General features: G+C 49.6%; 2 protein-coding genes across 2 annotated transcripts; both read left to right on the forward strand.

The window, feature by feature from the left end:
• Nucleotides 1-2,199: 2,199 nt before the first annotated feature.
• On the forward strand, nucleotides 2,200-4,653 carry LOC136518831 (stress enhanced protein 1, chloroplastic-like). The gene is made up of 3 exons (XM_066512521.1): nucleotides 2,200-2,446; nucleotides 2,552-2,712; nucleotides 4,251-4,653. Exons 1-3 carry the CDS (start codon nucleotides 2,326-2,328, stop codon nucleotides 4,353-4,355), a joined length of 387 nt encoding a protein of 128 aa, XP_066368618.1. The 5' UTR covers nucleotides 2,200-2,325; the 3' UTR covers nucleotides 4,356-4,653.
• Nucleotides 4,654-6,847: 2,194 nt separating this feature from the next.
• LOC136518409 (NAD(P)H dehydrogenase (quinone) FQR1-like) lies at nucleotides 6,848-8,062 on the forward strand. Its single transcript, XM_066512067.1, has 2 exons — nucleotides 6,848-7,247; nucleotides 7,396-8,062. Exons 1-2 carry the CDS (start codon nucleotides 7,225-7,227, stop codon nucleotides 8,018-8,020), a joined length of 648 nt encoding a protein of 215 aa, XP_066368164.1. The 5' UTR covers nucleotides 6,848-7,224; the 3' UTR covers nucleotides 8,021-8,062.
• The last annotated feature ends 19,570 nt before the right edge of the window (nucleotides 8,063-27,632 follow it).

The following is a 27,632-nucleotide window of genomic DNA, read 5'->3' on the forward strand; positions in this document are numbered from 1 at the left end:
GTGTGGCCCGACAACTTTTGTGATCTTCCATTTTTCGGTTACCTGTTGCTTCCTTGCACAAACCCTCCATGGGCAGCATTCCTTGTCACATACAACTGTGTAATGGCGCTCCACATATGAATGCAATACCCTGTAAGGCCTCTTTCGTATCACTGCAAAAGCCTACAACCACCTCTTCAAAGCAGGGAGGTCATTGAACACCCTCCCATTCTCAATTACCATGTTAGGACCGGCCTCGGGAGCTTCTAGGAGCTCATCATCATATCCTTTTGCAAACGCCTGATCGGAATGAGCAAGATCGCTGAACTCGTGAACTCTAGGATCAAGACGGTCGGAAAAAATACGCCTCATCATCTCAACGTCACTCTCCGTCAGCTCTCCAACAGGGCGATCATCATCAGAATCAAGAGCCCTAGCCATCTTATAAGGCTCCGAATCATGCATAATTTTAACACTATTTGACCCACGGAATCCATCTCCAAACTGCACTTGCGCAGCAACAGGGGGCACATCCACATTCTCAGGAATGTCTCTTGCAACATCATTATAGAAATGAGAAAAGAATAAAAGAAATAGATGTAAGGAACGGGGTAAGCTCCCAAAAACCATGCGGTTAAGACACTTACTCGGATGATTCTATGTCAAAGGGATCTCATAAGGAGGATCTGCCACGGAAAAATGAGTCTGACAACCATCTCCAAATACCGCATTGGGGGTAGATTGAGCATCGAGAACCGTAGGTGCAATATGTACATGCAGGTAAGGTTCCGAAATGGGAGGGTCGATGTATGCCTGATGATCCATTGTTGGGGTAAACCCATGAGGGATGGGATCAACTAACACCCGACGCACAACCACGTCCAAACATTGTAGCTGGCTCTTCATAGCCGATCTTACATAGTTCTCCCACTGATCCGCACAACCAATTGAGATCATTCGCCTGAAGATGTTTGGAGGACAACCTAGGTGCAGTACACCATCAACTGCAATGCCATCATCTCCAAGGCAATGCAGCTCCTCCCGAGCCCTTGCAACCATGTCACTAAATGAAGGCCTATCATTGAATAGCACATGTATGCTTTGTATGTCAAGAAACTCAACATATCCATAACGATCGCTTTCAACGGTGCCTCTATGATATATGGTCACTAGGTTATCCATCTATTTCAAACAAGTAACGAAACATATTTCCTTTAGTCCAAATTAGACGATAGATAGTACCTAACAAGTACTTTCTAACTACAAACTAAGTAATCAAGATAATAACTACGAATATATTTACAATATACTCACTAAATAGCTAGATCATAGGTAGATAACTAAAAATTTAACTATATATTTAAGTAGCTATCTAACTATATCTATGTGCCTATGTGTTTATGTTTCTATCTATCTATATATATATCTCACTAGATCACTAACTAAGTCAACTATCTGAGTCATCATATTAACTAATAAATAACAAATACCAACTAAATAGGTACATTGCATATTCATAATTTTTACCTGTCCGGGCCGGCGGACGATGGGCATGGATCAGGCCGAACATAGACGACAGCGGTGGCGCGGGGCGAGCGCAGGATGCCCGGGGCTACGTGCAACGAGTCCGGCTCGACGGGCGCGGCCTAGGGCCGACGGTGGAGGGCAAGGCGTGGCGCAGCGTGCCAACGGGCTCGGCACGGGGCGGGGGGCGCGGGAGCAGGCGTGGCCTCGGAGCGGCGAGGGGCGCGGCGAGGACGGGGGGCGGCCTCGGCGCGGCGACGGGCGCGGCGCGGGGCGGCGGCGTGGGGTCGGCACGGCGAGGGGCGCGGCATGGGCCGCGAGGGCAGCTGCGGCGCGGGCTCGGCGCGGCGCGGCGCGGGCGCAGGCGCGGCGCTGGCTCGGCACGGGCTCGGCGCGGTGGCGCGGCCGGCACGGTGGCGGCGGTGGCGCGGGCAATGGCGTCGGCGTCGGCAGGGCTAGGGCGCGAGAGGAAGAAGAGAGAGGACCGGCGCGGGCTCGGTAGATATTTTCAAGCTCGGCGCTAAAGTGACTGGCGCCGAGCCCCCTGGCAGCGCATCGATCATGCCCAGGAGCTCGGCACCAGAGACGGTGGTGCCGAGCTCGGCGCCATTTATACATTTCCTAAATTTTTTCTGCCAAGAATTTATTTGTGAGAAATTTAAAAAAAAAAGAGTCAAATTATAAAAAATTCGGAGCTACGCGCTCGTTCTCAAGAGCCCATTATTGGATGGCAGACGATAAGGCACGCGCGCAAGCCACCGTGGATAAGAATCGAGAAGCTTGCGCTCTCCCGTCTGCCCTCTCCGTCTCCGGCCTCGTTCCATGGCGGCTCATCCCCTCCTCTCCTCCGCGCTTATTCGTTGGCGTCTTCCCCCTGTAGCTGTAGGGGAAGGGAACCGCGTTCTCCGGCTGCGCCTGATGTCAGCACGCCCAGCTGCTCGAGGTATGATCGAAGCCGCCTCTCCGCATTGTTTTCAATCTTTTGTTCTCGTATATATACTACGAAGTAGCGTATAATTAAGCCCGAGGAATGCGGCTGCATGTACAGCGGGCGGGAGGGTGAGGTCCCTGCGCTTGAGGTGCGAGCAGGGAGCCAAGGGCGGCGGCGCCGGCGGCGGTGGGCTGGACGTGTGGCTGAGCCGCGGCGCGATGCTGGGCTTCGTCGGGGTGGTCACCGTGGAGCTGACCACTGGCAAAGGCGTGCTTCAGGTGTGGGTTGTCTTTTGTTCTTGCTTGCTTGCTTTGGCTGACAGACAGGACAATTTTGATCCGTGACATTGGCAGCTTTCCGAGGGTTTGTTTTTATCCACTAGCAATAAAAATTATCTAGCTAATACTCCGTCCGTTTTAAGTTATAAGTCACTTTTGACTTTTTTTTAGATTAATATAGATTTTATTATGTATATAGACATAATATATATATATATATATATATATATATATATATATAACAACTACTCTATAGCTGGCTACAAAATAACCTATTCTGTAGCCACCTTGAGTTACTATAATTACTATGTTAATTTATGAGATTATAGTAACTTTTTACTAAGTGGTTTACTATAACGTTATGGTAAATATCCCTATGTGTTATAGTAACCCAACTATAGTAAATATATATTGACATTATCGTAAATTAGTATATAAAATTATGGTAAATGGAGGTGGCTACAGAATAACTTATTCTGTAGCTGGCTACTGAATAGCCTCTCCCTATATATATATATATATATATATATATATATATATATATATATATATATATATATATATAGAACTACTATCCTATAGCTGGCTGCAGAATAACTTATTCTGTAGCCACTTTGAGTTACGATAATTACTATATTAATTTACGAGATCTACAGTAACTCCTTACTAAGTGGTTTACTATAACGTTATGGTAAATATTCCCATGTGTTATAGTAACCCAACTATCGTAAATATGTATTGACATTATGGTAAATTAGTATATAAAATTATGGTAAATAGAGGTGGCTACAGAATAACTTATTTTGTAGCCGGCTGCTGAATAGCCTCTCCCTATATATATATATATATATAGAGAGAGAGAGAGATATATATATATATATATATATATATATATATATATATATATATAGAGAGAGAGAGAGAGAGAGAGATATGCAGGGATGAAAATGGTACGAATATTTTTCGATCGTATTCGAAACCGAATCCGTTTAGAGGAGTTGAGATCTGTCCATATCCGAGTCCGGATATCCAACATCCGATACCGTATCCGTATCCAAATACTCAAATCGCATATTTATGATGTCGATATCCAATCGCATCATATCCGACATAGTTGACACTATCCGTATTCGAATCCAAATCCGAACAAAAATATGAAAACAAATGTAATATCGGTGATATCCGTCCGCATCCGATCCGTTTTCACCCCTACTAGATGCATATCAAAAGTCACGTACCTAAAAAAATTAAAACGACTTACAATTTAGAACGGAGGGAGTAGCTAATAGCTGCTAATTTTAGAAGGAGCTGTTTGGATATAGGTGGTTGAATAGTAAGTTGAAGGTGCATATGAACTATTAGCAACTCTAAACCTGCTAATAAAACTAATAGTTATCAGAACTGTAGCTAATAATTAGTAGGTCTGTTTGGATTCACTACTTCTAATTTTAAATGCTAATTTTTAGTGCTAATGATTCGAACAATCCCTAAATTCTCATTGTTGATTAACGGGCTAATTAATTTTTTGGCTGCCGCAGAACGTGGGATTGACCGCGCCGCTGCCGACGCTGGCGCTGGCGCTCACCGGCGTGGTCGGCGTCCTCACGGCTTTCCTCATCTTCCAATCTAGCTCGCGGGACTGATGGACGAATTGACAGAGCTGCCGGCACCTTCGTAGGTCCCAACTCGAAAGAAGGCATGCATATGTCTATCAGGGTCGTGTGCCCTGTATGTCTATGCAGTTGTAGTTGTGTTCACAGAAAGGGGAGGAAGTTGAGGGAGTAACACAGTGCGAAAAAGATAATTAATTGTTACCAAATGTATTTTTAGTACTCCTACTTGAAGGAGTAAGGCCCTATTCGTTTATCTTATAATTCTTCTTTTTCAGCTTGTTTTTTCAGCAAGAACAGTGTTTTTCTCTCACAACAAATCAGCCGGAATAGTGTTTCGGCTTGTTTTTTCAGCGAAGCGAACGGGGCCTAAATTGCATTTTTCATCTGTTATATATGGCTAATTAACACGCTAATTGGCTAATTAACACGCTATTCGTAGTGGTTGTAGTGTTTGTTGAGTACCATTATAAATCTCTCCCAATTAGCTAATTAACACGCTATTCGTAGTGTTTGTTGCGTACCATTATAAATCTCAGTTCATCTATTGCTGGACACCACACGCATTATAATGTAATTTTTGGATGTTTGGGAGAGATAAATGCGTGTTGTTTGGGAGAGATAAATGCGTGTTATTTAAAAATAGTATGGATAGGCATATGACCACGGAGAATTTTGTAGATTTTGATGAAGAGAAGAGACCTGTTCCCTAGATATAGGTCCCCAGATAAGGTTTATATTCAGTGTTGTCAAACAATCATATTCTTCTTTTCCACCATTCATTTTTGCAGCCATGTCTGTTTACCCATTTAATGAGATTTGTACAGCTAGATTTAAGTATTCAAGGCACTTATTAACCATTTACTTATTTAGTATTGGTGTCTCAGATTTATTTGTTCTTAAACATTGTATTTATTTCAAGTCTTGAACTGGTCATATCCCTTGCGACCTCAAGTTTATGACAGCTATAATTTGCAGGACATATCGATAATAGTATGCAAGTTGTTGATCCATCCCCTTTCGATGTTGTGTAGCTAGCATCATATTTTGCTACAGTGGAGAAGAGGAAACATGAACAGAAATTGGATGCCACATCATGCTTGCTTGTTCAACCAAGCAGGCTATTCATTATAGCTGTTTCCTTCTTGAAATAATTGAGGACTGAACTGAGTGATACTACGGCAAATAATCTGATTGTACACTTGATTACTTAATCTGCAACTTGCATATGTTGATTAGGCAATCGACCTCAACACATCAGTTTTGGTCTAGCATTGGTTCTGATTGTGGTTCCTTTCTTGAGGGTTCTGAATTGTTTGGTTCAACAAAAGGAGAATAAGAATATGTTTGTCCTTTGTACTTCGACATCTTGTGATATATCTGGACCTAGCTTTGACATTAGCGAATCAAACAGGTATCTGCATTCCATCAGCTATGTCATTTCCCTATATGTTTCTCAGTCTCAGGACGGCGGCTTGCAATTGATATGTAATAAACTTTCTGTCCATATGCAGATAAATTAAGATCGTGCTCAATTTCTTCAGTACGATTTCATCAGCTCTTGACAATGATGAATCACTAACCACCTCTTGGCCCCATTGTATAAAGTTTCTGAAGGATTTGCTAGGAAAGTTGTTAGTGGTATGTTAATATTCCTATCTTGGTATTGTTCATTATTCGTTTCAGCAGATAGGAGATGCATACATATTCAGTCTAGACATGTTCAATCTGTCCGAGCTTATCTGAGTGGTTTAAGATAAAGTTGAGCAACTGGCCGAGGCCCGAAGAGGTCCAGAATAGGTGTAGGTGACCTGATTGATGTTGAGAAATTTAACGCTCTCGATGGAGCTCCGCCATGGCTATGGAGTTCTTCCGTCCCGACTTGGTCTGCCGCCTCCAGGACCCGACAAGAGGGCTAATAGGTGATTAGATTTCTTAGCCAAGTCTCTAACTAGCTGTTAGCCAACTAGCTAGCTATCCATAACTAATTTAGGCTAATTTTTAGCCCAACTAATACTATCTTCATCCAAAAAAGAATATAACTATGGGTTACGTGCCACGTAGAGTGATTCACGTTTGACCAAATTTTTAATAAATTATATTCACATTTATGGCTCTCAAATTAATGTATTATGAAAACACATTTCACAATTAATTAAATTGTTTTTAACACACAATTAATTAAATTATTTATTTAATCTATAATTGGTTAAAATTAAGGCACTAACACGTGACAGTGTACTAGAATTACATTGTTTCGTATATTAAACATGTCCTAGCGCACGTGGATCTGGTTTAATCAGAGCCACACCACCTATCGAAGGCTGAATCCTTTGAACTTCGTTATGTTCGTTTGGGTTTGTTTGGCTTATAAGTCGTACTTTTTCAGTCAACAAATAATCTTTTTTTCTCACATCAAATCAGTCAACGGCACTTTCAACTTATCAGTCAAGCTAAGCCCAAACAAACAGGACCCTTATCATTTGCATCTGCTACCGTACGAAACGAGGCAGCCGGACTCGACGTCAGGTCAGGATGACGCCATGATAGCGTCTGGCGCCTTAATTACTTACTACTAGCTTTTGTTGGAATTAATTAACGTGGCAAACCAAATCAATCTATCTAAGCCGCCGAGGGTTGACAACTCTCAACTCAGAGAGCATTGATGACACGGTAGGTAGCCATCGATCATCGTGGTCCAATCCAAGTCAAACCACCCCTCCTCTCTCCGGCTGCCTCCTGCCCTCCCTGCCCCTATAAATAGTCATCACCACATGAGAGCAGAGCACAACAACAGCTAACAGAGCAGGTGAGCAAGAACAGACAGTTCCTTCGACCTCAGCTCAAAGCAGAGGATCAAGCTCCTGTCCTGTGTGCAAAACATCACAAGTCAAGCAAAGCAATGGCCACCAAGATCTACATCGTGTAAGCAACCCGCAATTCGATACGCTCGCTATATTACTACAGAGTTGATATGATCGAGCAACCCCATCTCATCTGCTCCATGCACTTTATCGATCCATCACAATATGACTGACAACGCTATATATGCCCATGCATCACCATCTACCAGGTACTACTCGACGTGGGGCCACGTGGCGGTGCTGGCGGAGGAGATCAAGAAGGGCGCGGATGCGGTGGCCGGCGTGGAGGCCACGGTGTGGCGCGTGGCGGAGACGCTGCCGGAGGAGGTGCTCGGGAAGATGGGCGCGGCGCCGGCGCGCGAGGGCCACCGCGTCATCTCCCCACGCGACCTCGCGGACGCCGACGGCGTGCTGCTGGGCTTTCCCACGCGGTTCGGAATGATGGCGGCGCAGATGAAGGCGTTTCTGGACGCGACGGGCGGGCTGTGGCGGGACCAGGCGCTGGCGGGGAAGCCCGCGGGCGTGTTCGTCGCCACGGGCACGCAGGGCGGAGGGCAGGAGACCACCGCGCTCACCGCCGTCACGCAGCTCGCGCACCACGGCATGCTCTTCGTGCCCCTCGGTTACACCTTCGGCGCCGGCATGCCTGGCGTCGACGAGGTCAGCGGTGGTAGCCCCTACGGCGCGGGCACCTTCGCCGGCGCCGATGGCAGCAGGAAGCCCACTGAGGCGGAGCTCGCCATCGCCAGACACCAGGGCACCTACTTCGCCGGCATCGCCAAGAAGCTCAAGGCTGGAGCCGCGGCCCTCGCTGCCGAAGCCTCCTCAGCCTAATGACCGAAATTAATCAGTCGTCATGACTACTCAGACTGCGTTTATTTATTTTCCTGCTTTATTATTAGTTATTAATTTTTATTGGCGACACTGAGTTGTACTTGTAATTCTTTTTAAAAAAATATAGTATTACGTGCCTACTACATAACATGCTTGCTTGTTCCTAAACATAACGTCATAAGTGGCTCCAGAGACCAGACGACAAAAAAGAAAATCGAAGGGAGTTTGTGTTATCCATTAAAAAAATCTTTGGCGCACGTCGTACCAAGAACTACTCCTACATCGTAGTTATTTTTTATATTAGTTTTATTTAAGCCCTACTCACTAGGATTAATGTTTTAATTAGGCACTCAACTCACTCACTCCTAAGTCGCTTTAACTTTTTGGTACATAGAATTTGCTATGTATCCTAGACATATAGTATTATATATCTAGATGTATAGCAAAATAGATATAAAAAAAAGTCAAAGTAACTTATTGTCGGTGTAGAAAGTGACCAACACGTAAATATTTATAGTTTTGTCGTACGTTGTGATCGGAGATGGCCTAACACTTAATGACACAGGGTTTATACTGGTTCAAGCAACGTGCCCTACGTCCAATTTGAGTTGGTCGGTGACTTTATTCCTGAGCCCAGATGCTCGAAGTTTGCAGTGGGGTTATAAACGAGAAGAAGAAAGATGGAGAGTACAAAAGGTCTGGTCGGAAGGGCCGAGAGTGACGGGAGCCCCGCTATGAGCTAAGTGTTCGAGCGTGTGCTCATGGTTTGAACCTGGTGGTTCTGCTGTTGTGTAGTAGTGAACCTGATCGATCTAATGAATCTGAATCAACTTATCTGTTGGAAGAGAGCGCATCCCCTTTTTATAGATGAAGGAGATGGCCTTACAAGTGAGAGGGAAGGAGTACATTTGCTACTAAGTCTTGCTTCCTACGTCGACGGTACAAAATGATGGTAGGCGTCCACAACACTGTTGGATGCCAGATGCACGTGAGAGGTTGTGTTGTCTTCTTCGGGTATGGCAGACGTCGGCGCCTGCCATACTGTTGATACCTGGAGGCATGCAAGGGGTTTTACCATGTTCGCCTGGTACGGTAAATGCCGGCGCCCACAACACTGTCAATGCCTAGAGGCATGTTGGGGGAGCCTTACCGTATGGGAGTTAATGGCGCCCACAATACTGTAGGGGAAAATATCGACGTCTACAACACTGTTTTGGCTCTGTCGTGCTAGGGAGGTCGTAGGGTACTGCCTGCCAGGTGCGCAGGGTACGGTCCCTGGTATTGCGGTTTGACTTGTGTGCCCTGCCTTACTTTCTTCGTCCGGTCCCTGGTCCTTACCGAGCAGGTGTCCCCGGTCGGTTAGTCCCAGTCGGCTCTGAATGCGCCAGTTGGAGAAGAGCAGTGAGCAGAGGTTTGGCGCATCCCCGGTCGGAGACGCGAGTCGAAGTCAGAAGTAGTGCTTTGGCCAGGCCTTTCGGTCGGAGAGGCTGTCCGGAAGAGGGCTGGAAACCGAAGCGAGCGCTTCGATCGGAGAGGTGGGCTGGAGTCGGAGACGGGCGCCGTTCCTCCTCGGCCAGGCCTTCCGGTCAGTGATTGGATCGCCCTTCTGGCCTGTCGTTTAGGTACTTGGGCCGGCCCATGAGTTGCGCGTTGTCTGCAACGTTGCCTACTGGGCCGAGCCACTGTTGGGAAGCCGGTCCACGTGGGACCCCGGGTTTATGAACCCAACACTTATAATTTGGAACATAGTATATTTTTTATGGTATGACATGGACAAACGGTCCTCAACTAATATTAATATATTAACCACAGATGCCCAAGCGAGTTCGGTACAAGAGAGTCAAGCCCAACGTCTTGCGCCTGAGAACACAAGTTACAGAAGAGTGGGAGGTTTACATTTTAAATAAGTTTTACATATTTTTTTGTAACATGTGGTTTACAAAGATAATAGATTGCATATAAAGAGATTCTAGATAAGAACAAAAGAGATGATAGATACAAGATTGCTGAGGAGTTAGAGCATCTCCAAAAGTTTCCAAAATCCACTCCCAATATTAATTTTTTGTTGAAAAAAACTACCCTCCAACAAGTGCCTAGCTTAACTCTCAATCTTTTCGCTCTTGGAAAAATTGATCCAATCACATGGAAAGATATGTACCCATATCGATCTGCCAATCTGGAGGTGGATGGGTGTGAGAGATCGTGATGAAAGCTTGGATGGAGACATCTACGGACGTCGCTTCCTCTTTGGAGGTGTCCTTTTCGTACCACTTCTTCTGCCCGGCTAGGATTTGTGGGTGAAAACCTTTCCGTGTTGGGCTTGCAACGTCAGCGTCTTTGGTGTCAATTCCTTCTTCAGGGCATCTCAAGGCTTTTTTGCAGCTCTGCTCCATGTTCCGCTGTTGTTGTCTAGCCATGGTGGTGCTTCATGTTCTCTCGTTGGTGGTGTTCGACATGAACGCTTTGGGTTGGTTGCCAGAGTTAGTTGTTTTTGCTAGTTGGTTTTTAGGGTCGTGGCATCCAGAGTTGCTTTAGTTGTTAAGCCAGATCTCGGTATGGTGGAGTTGGTAGTTGGGTTGTTTTTTCGACCAATTTGGCTTAGTGTGACCAAGTAGTTGTTAGTTGTCGGTCTTTGTACCGAAGTAGTCGAAGTTGTTCGGGCTGAGTAGCGCACTTTCTCTGTTTGTGTGTTTTTTATTCGGTTTCCACTCAAAAAAATACTAGGTCGATACTCACCTTTTTCTGTCTAATAAAAATAGTGGCAAAGCTTTTACCGTCCTTTTAAAAATACTTAATACTAGTGTCTTTTAAATAAGACTTTTGACCATTCATCTTATTAAAAAAGTGCAAATATGCACAAAAAAGCTCAAAGTACTTTTAATGATACTAGAAAATATGCTTGTGTGGTGCACGGAATCCAATATGCCTTATTTGATACAATCATTGGACGCAAGTTGCTCTAACTCATATGAGCAGGCATCCCGCCTTAATTTCTCCGTCCGTTCCCTGGTCCTTACCGAGCGGGCGTCCTTGGTCGGTTAGTCCTAGTCGGCTCTGAATGCGCCAGTTTTAGAAGAGCAGTGAGCAGGGGTTTGGCGCATCCCCAGTCGGAGATGTGGGTCAGAGTCGGAAGTAGTGCTTTGGCCAGGCCTTTCGGTCAGAGAGGCCATTCGGAGGAGGGCTAGAGACCGAAGCGAGCGCTTCGATCGGAGAGGTGGGCCGGAGTCAGAGACGGGCGCCATTCCTCCTTGGCCAGGCCTTTCGGTCGGTGATTGGATCATCCTTCTGGCCTGTCGTTTAGGTACTTGGTCTGGCCCATGAGTTGCGCGTTGTCCGCAACGTTGCCTGCTGGGCCGAGCCTCTGTTGGGAAGCCGGTCCACGAGGGACCTCGGGCTTATGAACCCGACAGGAGCCCTGAGCTCCTGGACGATTCGGGTAGAATTGTCCAGAGGATTTTTGTCTTGACGGCGGTTGCGCGCGAGCGCACCCGCAGGTGTAGCCCCTAAGATCCCGGGCGATTTAGGTAGAATTGTCCAGGGGGGTTTCGTGTTGCCAGCGGGGGAGATTTTCGTTTCGTCAGCAGGTACGCGCGAGCACACCTACGGGTGTAGCCCCTGAGCCACCGGGCGGTTCAGGCAGAATCGTCTAGGGGTGTTTTTCAACGGCCGTGTGTGCGTGTTTTTTAGTTGAGATGGAGTCATCAACCAAGGCATCGTTGCGCAGCCGAGGCAGTTAGTTTTGGTATCGGGCGAGGTAGAGCTCGTGGATCCTAGCGTCGGTGCGTGCCATGGGATCGGGCGAGGCAGTTAGTTTAGGGATATTACGAGACAGAGCTCGTGGGTCCTGGCATCGGTGCGCGTCGTGGGATCAGGCGAGTCAGAGTCATGGATCCTGGCCTCAGTGCAGCCCGCATAGTTGAGGCAGTTAGTCAGTTAGTTTAGGGATCGGGCAAGGCGTAGCTCGTGGATGCTGATGGGGCAAGTTCGGGGTCGTAGACCCAGGCATTTTGGAGTGCAATCGAGGTGTAGCCGAGGGATGGGGCAAGTTCGGGGTTGTAGACCTAGGCGTTTGGTGTGTAGTCAAAGCATAGCCGAGGGATGGGGCGAGTTCGAGGTCGCAGACCCATGTTTTTTTGGATGTCTTGAGCCCCCGAGCCCTGTTGGGCTTTGGTAGAGGTCGGTTTGAGTTGTGTGCGTTACCCTATCCTCGATTTCTCACAACCAGAGGGACTGAGTTTTGTTGCTTGCCTCGATTGCTCGTGCTCGAGTGACGTGCTCAGTGAGCTCGCTAACGAGTATGATCGAGTGGAATCCGGGTCCGTCGTTCGTGATGGGGTCGACATAGCCCTCTTGTGACATTTCACTACTCCTTTACCTGCAACTTGATAGATGCCTGAGTCATTCCAGAGACTGACCTAGGTGGCCTGCTGGCCTCCCCTCGATGGAGATTCTATGGGCTTGGCGAGAGGTTTAGGATCAAACGAGAAGGTTGAGATGACTCTGTCTGCTTTAGGGTAGACTAGGCGAGGGCCGCACTGGGCTCATATGCGTTTTCTCCCCTGGCTCTGTTTGATGTGGGGCAGCCTCGAGCCTTTTGTGGGCTGGCCTTTGAACCCCGGTCGGTTATTGCTCATGTCGAATGAGGCAACTACCGCTTCGTGACACAACATGAAGCGTTGTGATGCATTTCGCTGCACGTGCGATGGTTTAGTTCCCCAGCCCCTGGGCGATTCAGGGCCTGAATCGTCCAGAGGACATGGGCATATGGAATGAATGCGTGTATGAATGCATGAATGATTATATAAAGAAATAGCTGGGTCGGTAGTGTTACCTTGATGACTCGAGTGACGGGGTTCGAAGAGCTCCAATCAAAGATGTTCAACCAGGGACCCATGCTCATCATTCGTGACGGAGTCGGCATGGCCTACATGGGGTGTCCCTTTGCTCCTTACATGTCTCTCAGTGTTTTCCTGAGCCGTTCGATCGACTTTAGGAAGCCCGATGGTCTCTCCTGGCGGAGATCCCGTTTTGGGGTTTTCCAAGTCCCGCCTGGGGATGCGGAAAGCTACCTATGTGTGGTGGTGCTTTGGTTCTTGCGCCTGGCGTGCGGTAGTGGTAGGCCATACCTAGGCCACATCTCATCTGATTAGGCACTGTTCCATTGGGCAGGGCATGTCTCATTGGTCAGGGCGCGTCCCATCGTATCCCATCTACATTAAATGGGGAAGGGAGATGGTTTTTTGCTCCATCGTTTTGACTTTCCTGATCGGCGTGCCTTCCCCAAGTGATGCGCTCTTTTTCCTTAAGTAGGAGAAAGGAGAAGTTTTTCACCCTGTTCCTTCGCCTATTCCTCATCTGTCGCCTCCTCTTATTTTCCTTGTTGCCGAGAGCGTCTTTGAGAGCCACGACGGTTCCTAGGAAAGAAAAGGGAGAGAGCGAGGGAGAGGAAAAAACTCACAAATCCTTTTGTGAACCTAGAGTGAAATGTCGGACTGGAGGCCATCCACTATGAGGGAGTCGGTGCTGAAGGCCTTCGCCGTGAAGGAGTTTCTGCCGCCGAAGGAGGTGGCACACTAGAGGGCTCCCGGGAGGGAGGAGTTCCTGCAACCTCGACCCGATGAGGTGGTTTCCTTTCTTGCCTTCCATGAGCATGGGTTAGGATACCCCACACACTGGTTCCTGCGCGGGCTCCTCAATGAGCGGGGTCTGGAGCTGTAGCACCTCAATCCGATGGGGGTGCTGCATATCACTGGCTTTGTCACCGTCTATGAGGCCTTCCCCGGGATGGAGCCGCATGTGGACTTTTTCTAGCAGCTGTTCTCTGGGCGAGCTTTGCCAGTGGGGAATCCGTCTGAGGCCGCATCAGTGGGGTGCTTTGCCCTACAGAGAAAACTGAGCATGGGGGGCTCGTATCCTACGTACATCCCCTGCGACTCCAATGGGGGTGGTACGGTGAGTGGTTTTATATCAGGAACCCGATGGAGGTGCTATTCCTGGCATTCACCGACGGTAGGCCGGATAGGCAGGATAGTTGGTCGTGGGGCCCTTCCCGTCAGGAGAAGAAGAAGGTGGAGATCATTGAGGAGGAGCTCCAGAAGCTCGTGCGCGTGCGGCCTTGATGGGGTGTGGGTGTTCCACACCCTCTACCATCACTAGGTTGCTCCATTGGTGGAGAGGGCATGACCGATGTAGAGGTACGGTGGCCCATTGAACCTCGATCATGTGTCGCGGGAGGAGCTGCTGAATGACGAGGTCTAGAGTCGCCTCGACTGGGTGCTGCAGCTGAAGCCCAAAGAGAAGGTCGATGGAAAGCCCAGACCTCTCAACACCTCGGTGGTGTCCAAACTGGTATGCTCCCTTCTCCTTACTCTGTGTTTTCCCCTTTGCTTTCCTGCTTTTTGATTTTGAGTTGCCTATTTTGTAGGGACTTGATGCTTACAAGTCCCGACCGCACCTCCCGAAGGGGCCGGAGGGTGTGGCTCAGCAGGCCGCCTAGAAGGAGGCGACGGATGCCAAGAAGAAGAAGAAAGCCGAGGTGGCTTGGTGGAAGCATGAGAAGAAGATGGAGGTCGCTCGGCGCATGAAGGTAGGGGATAGAAGGAGCGACATCGAGTCAGAGCTCAAGTCAGAGGATCCCACAGAGCTAGATGACATGATTTTCTCCAAGGAGAAGGAAAGCTGGGAGGTCGTTGTGACCTCGGCAAAGCGTCGCAACCTTGCGGCGATGTCTGCTGGCGATGAGTAGGAGGCAGAAGCACGCTGAGGTTCCCGTGCCGCAGAAGCATGCTGCGAACGTGGACACCATTGGCAAACGGGAAGCGAAGCGGATGTGGTCACCGCGCCCTCGGTGGCGTCGCCAGTCTTGTCCCTGCCTGTCGCGTGCACGGCTGAGCTAGCCAGGTGGTCAGAGGAGCGGGATTGCACCCATGCATCGCCAGGACTATTGCTAGCGTGTGACTCACAGTGGGAGAATGCCCCACCTGCTGCTCCAGTCAGGGCGTCCCAAGCCGAAGAACACGGTGACCTATAGACTGGGCAGGAGCCGGTTGGGATAGCTCCGCCCTCGGCTGAAGTGAGGGGGCACATGTCATAGCCTAGGAGCGGTGCTCGCCCTGCGGGCCCATCAACGCCAGCTCTTGGTTTCAGAGTCATGCCGCTTACCTCGCCGTATGTTTTTCTTTGTTTCTTTTCGATCTTGTTGTTGAGTCTTTTTTGGAGTATAACTGACTTATACTTTTTGTCAGTGGCCGAATGATGATGGGGTTGAGCATCGCCCCAACTCCCATGCAGGAGGTTTGGAGGCCCACCCTGCAGCATGCCATGTTGAGCGATGGGGGGAATAGGGTGGTGGCGGCGAGTCCTTCCCTCCCGAGGGTGGTGCTTCCTAGGTCAGTTGCTAGTACGGCGGTAGCGGTGGCGACGGTGCTGGCAGCGATCCCGGTGGTGACGGTGGAGGCATCGCTGGAGGTGTCCCTTGCGGCCCCTTCTCCATTGACTGTGGCAGAAGAGGAGAAGGAGACCGAGCTCCCTGCCTCACCGGGTGGAGTCAGAACGTCCGTCGGTGGCCCGTGCAACCGAGGTGGTGGAGATCCCTTCTGACGATGAAGCGGATGATGTGGTGGAGTTGCCGGCGCCATCGCGGGAACTGGCAGTGGTTCCGTCGGATGCTGGGCCCTTTGGTAGGCTAGAGGAGGGTGACCTAGAGTGGCCCTGCCCTGAGGACCCATCAAAGGTTTGGTTCATCCTTTGGGATTCCCAGGAGTGTTAGCTTTGGGACATCCTTGGGGGGAAAGGACTCGCCATGGAGTCCGATCTCGTCAAGCTATCGGTGAAGCTTGAGGACGCCTAGGAGCGGGTTAAGTCCGCCCAACAATTGGTCAAGGTCGACCTGCAACTCGCCATGAAGGTGAGTTTCCCATGTTTGTCCTTGACCTCTTAGTCTCTTGTTGGTTGCCTCAGCATGCTTGCTTCTCATTTTCGTAGGGTCTGCAAGAGATGTCATCCCGCAAGTCCTGTTTCCTCCAGATGGAGCATGCTCGGATGGCCAAGCTTTGAACGTCAGCTAGAGTCCACCTGCCATGAGTCCTAGGACCAGGGCAGCCGATGTGATCACGGTGCGGGCGAAGGAGTAGCATGCGACGGAGCGGGCGACCACCACTGAGTGGGGGCTTAAGGCGGCGAAGGTCCGCCAAGCAGAGATTAAGGCAGGGTTGCGGAAATCCCTGGCGGACACCGAGGTGGCGCTCCAAAAATCTTTGGAGACCCTTGAGTCAGAGCAGAATGCTTTGGAGTCAGAGTGGAACGCCCTGGAGTTGGCACCAAAGGCCCTGGAGTCAGAGCGAAAGGCCCGGTCGGAGGTAGACTAGGAAGTGTTTGCGCTTTAGGGCCGGGTGACGGGGATAGAGGAGGCGAATGCCCAGCTGCGTGAGCAGGTGCCCCGGTAGGCTAAGGGACTCTCCGTCCTTGAGAACTTCCGCCTCAGTACGTACCTTTTCTATTTTTTGTTGTGTTGGTTTCTTCCTTTAGCTTGTTTCTGAGCTTGTCGCTCTTCTTCCAGAGCTGGGCGAAAAGGTGAAGTCATTGGAGAGGGACCTGGAGATGGTCAAGGCAACTTTTGGCTAGAATACAGAGGCGTTGGTCAAGTCCCTTGAAGAGCGACGTGCTCTTGAGGGGGACTTGACCAGATCCGCAATGTTGCCTAGCTTGTCGTCTCGGAGGTCTTCGGGTTGGCGCCAAGTACTAGCGCACCTGCCATCTAGCTAGCAGAGGTTCTAGATGAGGTTCGGGCCCTCATCACATGCGAGCTGTTCTATGGAGCGTCGGGGGTGTTGACTTCGGTGGCGACGTACCACCTAAACCTAGACTTCGCCACTATCTGCAGTGGGTATGCCGATGACTTGAGCACGGAGGACATCCAATCACTCGGGGAGAGCTTGCTGCCGCACGCAAGGTTGGTAGCAGAGCAAGTCTCTACGTAGTGGGCGATGGATGCCCACTGTGAGGACATGGCCGGAAGCGTGCGTCAGGGGGACATCGCCTAGCCTATGGATGGCGCGGAGCCTGGGTTGGAAGTGGACATCGCTCTGCCTTCAACTGAGCCAAATGTCGTCCAGTCAGGGAGTGTAATGGAGACGGAGATCCCGATCTTCCATCAGGTGATGGTAACTATCGTTGTGGCGGAGAATGACACACCGATCCGGCTTCAGATCGAAAGATCGAACCCTGTAATCTTAGCACCATAGCTCCTCTAGTTATCAACCAAGTCACGGACCAGGTTGACCTTGCCAAGAAGGCTAATCCCTGCCTGCGCAACGAAGAACACAAGCAAGAACAAGAAAGAACGCAACCAAATTGCAGATGAATGATTAAACTCATGAAGTTGGGGTCTCACAAACCGATGAACGGCGAAACTGTTCTCAACAGATTAATCTAAGCAAAACCCAAAACCTAATGTAGGTGGCGGCTACTGATTATATAGCCTAAGTGACATCCAAGGATCCCTCTTCACGCCCTAAAGGTGTCCCAACATGTTACAAGGCCCAACGGCCCAAAAGACGACGACGCAACGCTGTGATAGATTGTGGATGTTAACTTGTTTCGATGATTCCTGTTGATTCTGATGGAATGTTGATGTGGTGCTACTTCCATTGGTTTCCTTATGAAATTATCTTTCCATCCATATGTGGATCATCGAAAACGGAGTCCGTATGCAACCTGTATGTCTGTTTTACTATACACTAGTCCTGGAGCCTAAGATGGACTCGAACTCAAGTTGGACTGGGCTTCCGGCTTAGCTTGGACGTCCTTGCTGGCCTCCTAAGGTGGTGGCCAAGGAGGAGGATGTTCAAGGGCTTCCTTGGTGGGTTCTTCAAGTCCTTGGGGTGTGCTCCCACTTGGGCCAGGGTCCCAAGGATGAATAACAAGCCCATGACGACAGTGTATCTCTCGGCAGAAACAGCAATAGAATATCTTGATGGTTTGGAGGCCTTGCCGATGTGATATTGAGATGAGACCAGATCTATTTGAAAGCTTATCAAACAAGCTTTCCATCAGGTGCTCATTGACTTTGATCGCACTCCGGATGGCTGAGTTATGGCCTTTCCAATGAAGCACTGCCGAGCTGCCGATGAACCTAAAATTCAACTTTGATGAACTTGCACATTGAGACACATTTGTACCTACATTCAAATAACGACATGTACATGTGAAACCAAGTGAATTATACCAAAAATCACTATGCAAATATAGGAACGAGCTCACCTTATAAACAATGGTCGTATCCGATGGTGTCATGTCCTCATCAGAGTGAGCAGCCCATGCCTTCGCTGGTCGCACCGATAGCAGATGCCGTCGGGCCACCCCAATAGCTTGTAAAGTATAAGTAGTTTAGTAGATACAAAAATTTTAAGTTCGTGGGGGATCCCCCGTGTAAACGTTCTTGTGTACTCAATGACTACAATCAGTTTCGTTTTTTTGTGATGGAGTCACTCCGTTTGGGGAAGCTTGTCCCTTTCGTTCCTTAGTTTTACCTTAGCATAATTTTGTTTTTTTATTCTTTCTTTTTCGTACTTGCCCATTTGTCCTGTAGGCTACAACCTTAGGAGCCTGGGCGTGGCCCACGAGGCTTAGCTGCTCATAACCGTAGGTAGAGGCGGGGTGCGATCGGTCAGAATATTTTAAAACAAAGCTACGTAAGGCAATTTAAAGGAACAAACTACCCTTTTGTTCAGGTAGGAAGGAGTTTCACCATATGATAGTAAATGAACAGAGAGGTAGTAGTGCACCCTCGTGGAGCCCTCGAGCGACCCGAGTCAAAAGTGTTCGGGTCAGGGTGCTTTTATAGGAGCAAACACTAAGTAAACAATGGTAAGACTGAATTTTAGGGGAAGAAACAACATAGCTGTTCCAAGTGTTGGTGAGAATGTCATCATTGTCATCCTTTAGTCAGTAGGCGTCCGGTCGGATCACATCAACCTTTAGTTGTCCGGATCCTTGCCCGCTACGCCCCCTTTCTTGGCCGCTGCTTCTTCGCCTTTTTCTTCCTTCGGCCCGCCAGCCTATCGCAGAAGGCGCTTGAGGAGCTCGCAGTCCTTATAGAGGTGTTTCATAGGGTAGGCGTGGTTGGTGCATGGGCTCTCCATGAGCTTGTTGAAGTGTCCTAGAATGTCCTGCTAGGGCTGCTTGCCCGTGTGATCAGCCGTGGCGACCAACGCAGAGTTGGTCGGTCGGCGGTGTTCTTTTCTATTCTTTTTCCCCCTCTGCGTGGAGGGGCTCTCATCCTAATCCTGGTGCTTGGCCTTGCCTTTTCCTCAGCCTCCATTGGAGCGCTGCGGGAGCGGTGTTCTCTGGATGCGTCGGACAAAGGCCTGTGGTCTTGGGCCATCCAGGCTAGGACTCCGGGTGCCGATGACGCTGCGAGCGTCTTGGTTCAGCCTGAGCCACTCGTGTATAGGTGGTCGGTGTGGAGCGGTCGCCAAGTCAAGACGAGGCATAGATGTGGCCTCCTGTGCCACGCTCGACGGTTGTAGTGGTGAGCAGGTGGAGCGATTCGTCTAGTGCACCCCTACTCCCCTGGTGGGGAGAGAGAGGCCACGATGTGGAGCTCTCCACCTGTTGAACGGCGACGGTCTCCACTAGTGCCTAGAGGTTTCGGTGGATCACCTGTTCGGCTCAAGAAGGCTGCGCAGAAGCATTGCCGCAGCGGTGATGTTCTGATTGGCCCGAGCAAACTGTGGAGGATCATTTCTCCTATCCATGGTATTGCGCTAGACCCAACGGGCGTGACCCCGAGTGCCTTTTGCCGGTTTATGCGCACAGGGTGCAGTGTGGTGCGCCAAGCTCACCGGCGCAGTCGGCGGCTGGTTCAGCTGTTGTTCTTGGAGCTCCTCACCGTGCTCCTGTGTGAGCATGGGGGTCTCCACACGAGGGTCCAGAGGGGTGTGAGTCTGTAAGTACTCTGTTACCATCGGTGGCTGTCCCGGAGCGTCCGCCATGGTGCACTCCTAGGACGGACGGTGGCTAGGCGCCACATCGCCGATGCTGGAGCCATCACTCTCAACATCGTCATCCATGAGGTCGAGGAAACTGGTGGGAGCATAGCTCACCATCCCCATGAATTCGGACGTGAGAGGGGGCGGCACCAGCATCCTTCGGAGCCCCCGGGCGTACGCGTCCGTGGGAGATGTGAGGCCGTAGGGGAACCGGTCACATGGTGGTCGCGGCGGGACAACAGGGTCCCTTCGGATAATCAGCGGAAGATAGAGAATAGCAAGTAAATAACAACATGTACATTACTCACAGCGGGGTTTGAGTAGAGAGTTTGCTCGGAATGAAGCGCAGATGCCTCATCGTTGAAATCGTCGTGCGTCCCGGAGCTGATGGAGGGTGCCCCTCCAACGGGCGTCAGAACGAGTGCCTCCTCACGGAGGTGTAGTACGCTGAGCCGGTCGGTGATGAAGTCCAGGCTTCCAAAGAGGAAGGCATGGGATGGCTCAGAGATGGGTGGAACCCACATCCCAATAGGGGGGAGTACGGGAAACTCTAGCGAGCCGAAGCAAGTCGTATCGCCTGAGCCTGCCATGGCGAAGGTGGCAGAAAGTGGGCTATCCGCTGACCATAAAGTGTTGAACGTACATCGTCTTCCCCACAGACGGCGCCAACTATCCGTGCAGAAAGTGACCAACATGTAAATATTTGTAGTTTTGCCGTACATTGTGATCGGAGGTAGCCTAGCACTCAATGACACAGGGTTTATACTGGTTCAGGCAACATGCCCTACGTCCAGTTTGAGTCGGTCAGTGACTTTATTCCTGAGCCCAGGTGCTCAAAGTTTACAGTGGGGTTACAAACGAGAAGGAGAAAGATAGGGGGGGTACAAGAGGTCCGGTCGGAAGGGCCGAGAGTGATGAGAGTCCCGCTATGAGCTAAGTGTTCGAGCGTGTGCTCGTGGTTTGAACCTGGTGGTTCTGCTATTTTGTAGTAGTAAACTTGATCGATCTAATGAATTTGAATCAACTTATCTGTTGGAAGAGAGCGCGTCCCCTTTTATAGATGAAGGGGATGGCCTTACAAGTGAGAGGGAAGGAGTACATTTGCTGCTAAGTCTTGCTTCCCACGCCAGCGGGTACAAGATGATGGTAGGCGCCCACAACACTATTGGATGTCAGATGCACATGGGAGGTTGTGTTGTCTTCTTTGGGTATGGTAGACGTCGTCGCCTGCCACACTATTGATACCTAAGGCATGCAAGGGGTTTTACCATGTTCGCCTGGTACGGGAAATGTCGGCGCCCATAACACTGTCGATGCCCAGAGGCATGTGGGAGAGCCTTACCGTATGGGAGTTAATGGCGCCCACAATATTATAGGGGAAAATGTCGGCGCCTACAACACTGATTGGGCTCTGTCATGCCAGGGAGGTCGCAGGGTACTGCTTGGCAGGTGCGCAGGGTACGGTACCTAGTATTGCGGTTTGACTTGTGCGCCCTGCCTTACTTTCTCCGTCCGTTCCCTAGTCCTTACCGAGCGGGCGTCCCCGGTCGGTTAGTCCCAGTCAGCTCTGAATGCGCCAGTTGGAGAAGAGCAGTGAGCAGGGGTTTGGCGCATCTCCGGTCGGAGACGCTGGTCGGAGTCGGAAGTAGTGCTTTGGCCAGGCCTTCCAGTCAGAGAGGCCGTCCGGAAGAGGGCTGGAAACCGAAGCGAGCGCTTCGATCAGAGAGGTGGGCTGGAGTCGGAGACTGGCGCCGTTCCTCCTCGGCCAGGCCTTCCGGCCGGTGATTGGATTGCCCTTCTGGCCTGTCGTTTAGGTACTTAGGCCGGCCCATGAGTTGCGCGTTGTTTGCAACGTTGCCTGCTGGGCCGAGCCACTGTTGGGGAGCCGGTCCGCGTGGGACCCCGGGTTTATGAACCCGACACTTATAATTTGGAACATAGTATATTTTTTTATGGTATGACATGGACAAACAGTCCTCAGCTAATATTAATATATTAACCACAGATGCCCAAGCGAGTTCGGTAGAAGCGAGTCAAGCCCAACGTCTTGCGCCTGAGAACACAAGTTACAGAAGAGTGGGAGGTTTACATTTTAAATAAGTTTTACATATTTTTTTGTAACATGTGGTTTACAAAGATAATAGATTGCATATAAAGAGATTCTAGATAAGAACAAAAGAGATGATAGATACAAGATTGCTGAGGCGTTAGAGCATCTCCAAAAGTTTCCAAAATCCACTCCCAATATTAATTTTTTGTTGAAAAAAACTACCCTCCAACAAGTGCCTAGCTTAACTCTCAATCTTTTCGCTCTTGGAAAAATTGATCCAATCACATGGAAAGATACGTACCCGTATCGATCTGCCAATCTGGAGGTGGATGGGTGTGAGAGATCGTGACGAAAGCTTGGATGGAGACATCTACGGACATCGCTTCCTCTTTGGAGGTGTCCTTTTCGTACCACTTCTTCTGCCCGGCTAGGATTTGTGGATGAAAACCTTTCCGTGTTGGGCTTGCAACGTCAGCGTCTTTGGCGTCAATTCCTTCTTCAGGGCGTCTCAAGGCTTTTTTCCAGCTCTGCTCCACTGTTCCGTTGTTGTTGTCTAGCCATGGTGGTGCTTCATGTTCTCTCGTTGGTGGTGTTCGACATGAACGTTTTGGGTTGGTTGCCAGAGTTAGTTGTTTTTGCTAGTTGGTTTTAGGGTCGTGGCATCCGGAGTTGCTTTTGTTGTTAAGCCAGATCTCGGTATGGTGGAGTTGGTAGTTGGGTCATTTTTTCGACCAAGTTGGCTCAGTGTGACCAAGTAGTTGTTAGTTGTCGGTCTTTGTACCGAAGTAGTCGAAGTTGTTCGGGCTGAGTAGCGCACTTTCTCTATTTGTGTGTTTTTTATTCGGTTTCCACTAAAAAAAAACTAGGTCGATACTCACCTTTTTTCTGTCTAATAAAAATAGTGTCAAAGCTTTTACCGTCCTTTTAAAAAATACTTAATACTAGTGTCTTTTAAATAAGACTTTTGACCATTCATCTTATTAAAAAAGTGCAAATATGCACAAAAAAGCTCAAAGTACTTTTAATGATACTAGAAAATATGCTTGTGTGATGCACGGAATCCAATACACCTTATTTGATACAATCATTGGATGCAAGTTGCTCTAACTCATATGAGCGTGGACCATGAATCTAGGTCATATACGGGATATGGAATACGGAGAGCGCGAGGGTAAGCGGCCATTTGAAGCAATGAGCAATTTTTCCCCTATGGCTATCCTAGTTCTTATCTCATTCCCAACTTATATTAGTTGTATAAACTAGCATCGTACCTAAATCTAATTTGTTCCTTGAGAGGCTCCTAACAATCTCCTACAGTCCTACTATATGAGGGCACCTGCAATGGTTAGAGCTAGTTACTAGCTCTAAGCCAACTGCTCTAGTAATACTAACTTTTAGCACATAGCCTTTAACATAGATAGCCCCACATGACACTTTTAAATAACTTTGAAATGTGTGCAAGAGCTTAGCTCTTGATCAAGAGCTAGCTTTTCTCTCTCTTCTATTAAAATATGAAAAAAATTCTTAGAGCTAGCTTAAGAGTCAGCCATTGTAGGCCCCTGAGAAACAATTTTAGGAGTGTAAATTTATAGTGGCAACAGAAATGCAGATAGTTTTCTTAAATACTAAGACGGTTGGGGTATTTTGTGCATGAAACACATTAAGAAATTTAGGCTGATACTTTTGTGAAGCTTTGGTGCCTTGTTTGAGGTAACTGCTTAGGAGCATGTTTCTATGTTCTGTTGGGCAATGGTCAGTGCAACTCGGCATAGATAACAAAGGTGCAGTTTCAGTAATTCATCAGATCAATTATGAGATTAAGCAATTTTTCCAGTATTAACTCTTTACCTGAAGTTGCACAGTTCTGTGTGTCTGGATTTGGTGCTAGCTTTCCTGGTGTAATTAGGAGCATGTTTCTTGGATCATCAGGAGATGGTTTGGCTGCCTTGTTCTTGCCATTCTCATCAAGATTTTTTTCACTGGGAACTGCAGAAGCATTTTGTCCAACAGAAGCTTGTGTTCTAACTGGTGCAGGAAGTGCTGCACTCGGATCGATCACTGCTGCTATGGTTGATTTATCACCGAGGGTTGCTGAAGTTGGTTTTGCAGCCCTTTTACCAACAATAGATTCTATCTAATTTGTTTCCTTCTGAATTTCATGTCACATTGAGAGCAGTGGAGATCCTATATAATGTTCTAAGATTCCTAGAAATTACACTTATTGAATTGAATCTACAGTTTGTTCCCATGGTATTTTGTCTTGCCGGCAATTCTTTTTGGTTTAAAGATTACACTTACTTGGCTTGAACAAGATTTGCATTAAGCCTGGGGCCCAAAACAGCGTATAATCCATGTGCAGTCCTTGTTTCGTGTCCTGCTACTTTCAGACGTTCCATTGTATGTTTCAGGGAAGAAGATGATACTGGTTAGAAGAATTGAGGGCTGACACATATCAAGGTTTACATTTTTAATATCTGGCACATTTTCATTTTGTTCACACAGAAATAACTGCCTGATGTTGATGACAGAACAACTTCATCAGCATGTGTCCTATATTAGTACATATACACTGAACTAAACTTGTATGCATAAATTATGTAGATTCTAGTTCTTAATTAATATTATTTATTAAGGCCCTGTTTGGCATGGCTGCAACTCTGGGTGGAGCTGCTCCACTCCAGAACTCTAGGTGGAGCCAGCTCTGGGTGAAGTTGGAACTGTCTGATGGAGGTGTTTGGCTGGGAGGGTGTCCCCAGCTCCAAAAAAGAGGAGTTTGAGGGTAGATTGCCATTCTTGCCCTGTTTATGTGGGTCCCACTGTCAGTGACTAATCTATTTTCTTTTTTTCCTCTCCGTTTCGTCTCTGTCAGCGGCTCAGCGGCGTCCATGAGGTCCCGAAGCCGGAGGCAGCCCTCGAACTCGCCGTCGACAGCGACCACAGGCACGCCGTGCTCCGCCGCATACAGGAAGAAGAGCGCCACCACCACCGTGCTCACGGTGATCCAGGCGGCCGCGAACGCGCGCCCGGGCACGGACGAGAAGCTCCGGTCGCCGTACCCGAGCATGGTCACGGTGGCGCACACGCAGTAGAAGGCGTCCACGGGGCGCATCCCTTCCATCTCCACCAGGAACGCCATCCCGGAGGCGAGCAACGCGGCCAAGAGCGCCTCGGCGGTGTAGAGCTTGTAGCGGACCTTGTTGGCCTCCATGGCGCGCAGCGCCCTGTGGTCGTCAGCGCAGCGGAGGTGGAGCGCGCGGAAGAGGAGCGCCTCCTGCTTCTCGATGAGGTAGTCAGCGGCCTTGCTGAGGAACGTGCCTACGAGGGCCACGTCGGCGAAGACGAAGGCGCAGGCGAGCAGCTTGGCGGCGTTGCTGGCCGGGACGAGGTCGTCGTACCCGACGGTCGTCATGGTGACCACGCAGAAGAAAATCGGGGTGGGGGAGAGCTCTGGTGAGGAGATTGGCGGCCACCCATGGCGGCAGGGGAGGAAGACGACGACGCGGGAGGGAGGGAGTCACTGCGCTAGGGGCTTGGGAGAAATAGAATCGAACCGTTTTTCTGTGTAATTAGTGGCAGTGGTGGGTAATTTCCCATCAACTCCACGAGGAGGTTCATATTGAGTGGTTTTGGAACTGCAAAAGAGGTGCTCCAAAACTCCACCTCTATTTGTACTATAGCTCCATGGAGTCGGCAGCTCCATAGAGTTTCGGAGTTGGGGTGTTTGGCTGGATTTTTTTATGGAGTTGCTGGAGTTTAGGAGTGGAGCCATGCCAAACAGGCCCTAAGTAGCTAATTCAAAGAAGAAAATATAACTTTTGTGGTTGTTAAAGATGTAATAACAATTTAAGATGAATAGACTGATACAAAAGATTGGCTTATAGTATGATCATTGTAGCCTGAACTAATACGGAACAAAATAAAAAAATAGAACTAGTTGGAAGTTTGTTTTCTTTCTCTTTTTTTTCAACTTCAATGGAGAACCACTTTTATTATGTATCTTTCCCCATTGAGAAGCATTGGAATGAAGAATCACCTTTTTCACTGTTCTTGTCATGGTACACATTTACTATTAACCACTTTTATTATGTATCTTTCCCCGTTGAGAAGCATTGGAATGAACCACTTTTATTATGAACCACTTTTATTCATAGTAAATTATGAACCACTTTTATTATGTATCTTTCCCCATTGAGAAGCATTGGAACGAAGAAATGAAAGTAATGGTGATCCAACCGTCATTGTACCCTTCAATATTAGAAGGTTCTGCTCATGCCTGCCTGAACAAGCAAAGAGAAGATGCTTAAAGTGTCAGCTTAGGAACAGGTGGGGATAGAGTGAGAAGATGACGGTTTGATGCTCCAGTCCAGTGATCTGCCATGAGGCATAGAGGCTGCAAGTAGTGTGCATGGTCTGCAAAGCAAACAGGATGCATGAAAGGAAGTGCTTGACATGGCGCTGATTGCAATGTTTTATTGGGGCATGCCTTCTGAAGCTTCACCTTGAAAAAGTAAAACTCCTACACCTGCCTTTCCAAGGTGCTTGTCAGATAATGAGGATCGTGTTTCTTCCTTTTGTTTTTGAGTGATCATGAGAAGCGAGAAAACATATCTGAAACCCATTTGCCCTAGTCCCCCCACCTGTGCTGAACGGCGGAACCCTAGGAGGTGCCGACCCACGGCCTCCCCGACGACGGTGGCGCCGGCCGCCACTCCGGCGCTGGCGCCCCCCGCTCCCACCTCCCCCTCCCCTCCCCATGCCCGACACCCTCGTTGGAGACACCCCGGCCGGGCCGAACCCTACGAAGCCCGACCTACGGCCTCAACTCCACCGCCGCCGCCGCCGGCACCGGCTGCCACTACGTCGCGGACGCCCCACGCCCCCACCTCCCCTTCGCCCCCTTCCCACGCCCGACACCTCCGCCGTTGGAGCGCCCCCACAGGACCCCTGCCCGCCCGAGCCGTCGCCGACGCCGACGCTAGGCACCACCGCCACGGTCAGCGCCGCCAGCAGCTGCTGCACCTTCGTGCTCTCCACCGTGGGATCCGATGCTGGGCCACCTCCGCGGGATCCCTCCCCACCGCCGACGCCGGGATTCACTTCCGCGGCCATCTCCCTGTCCCCGTCGCAGACGACGCTGGGCCACCTCGCTGTGGCCACCACCTCCACTAGATCCGCGGGTGTGGATGCCCCTGGGTTGCGCGTGGACGCCGATTCTGGCGGGCATACGTCGACCTCAATGCAACGGCCGACGAGTACGGCGGGTCCGGGTGCGGACACCAGTAGCCAGAAACCGCTGGCACCTCAGGCCTCCCACAGCCCCTCCCCTCTCTCACCGGACGCGGCCCCGTTCCATCCAGGTTGCTTCTCTAGTGGGCGCACGAAGAGCCGTCGTTGGGTGGACGACGACGGCGAGGAGTCCGACGACAACAACCCTACAACCTACCTCGACGTCGTTCGTCGCCCGACAAAGCCGGTAGATGCGTCCCCGCCGCGCACCCAAACTCGTCCGGTCATGACTCAGGGCCGTGGTGTGGTGGACGCTGGACGGTAGGGACCGGGGCGAAGACGGAGG

This window comes from Miscanthus floridulus, chromosome 17 (genome assembly GCF_019320115.1).
Source record: "Miscanthus floridulus cultivar M001 chromosome 17, ASM1932011v1, whole genome shotgun sequence".
Classification (NCBI taxonomy): Eukaryota; Viridiplantae; Streptophyta; class Magnoliopsida; order Poales; family Poaceae; genus Miscanthus; species Miscanthus floridulus.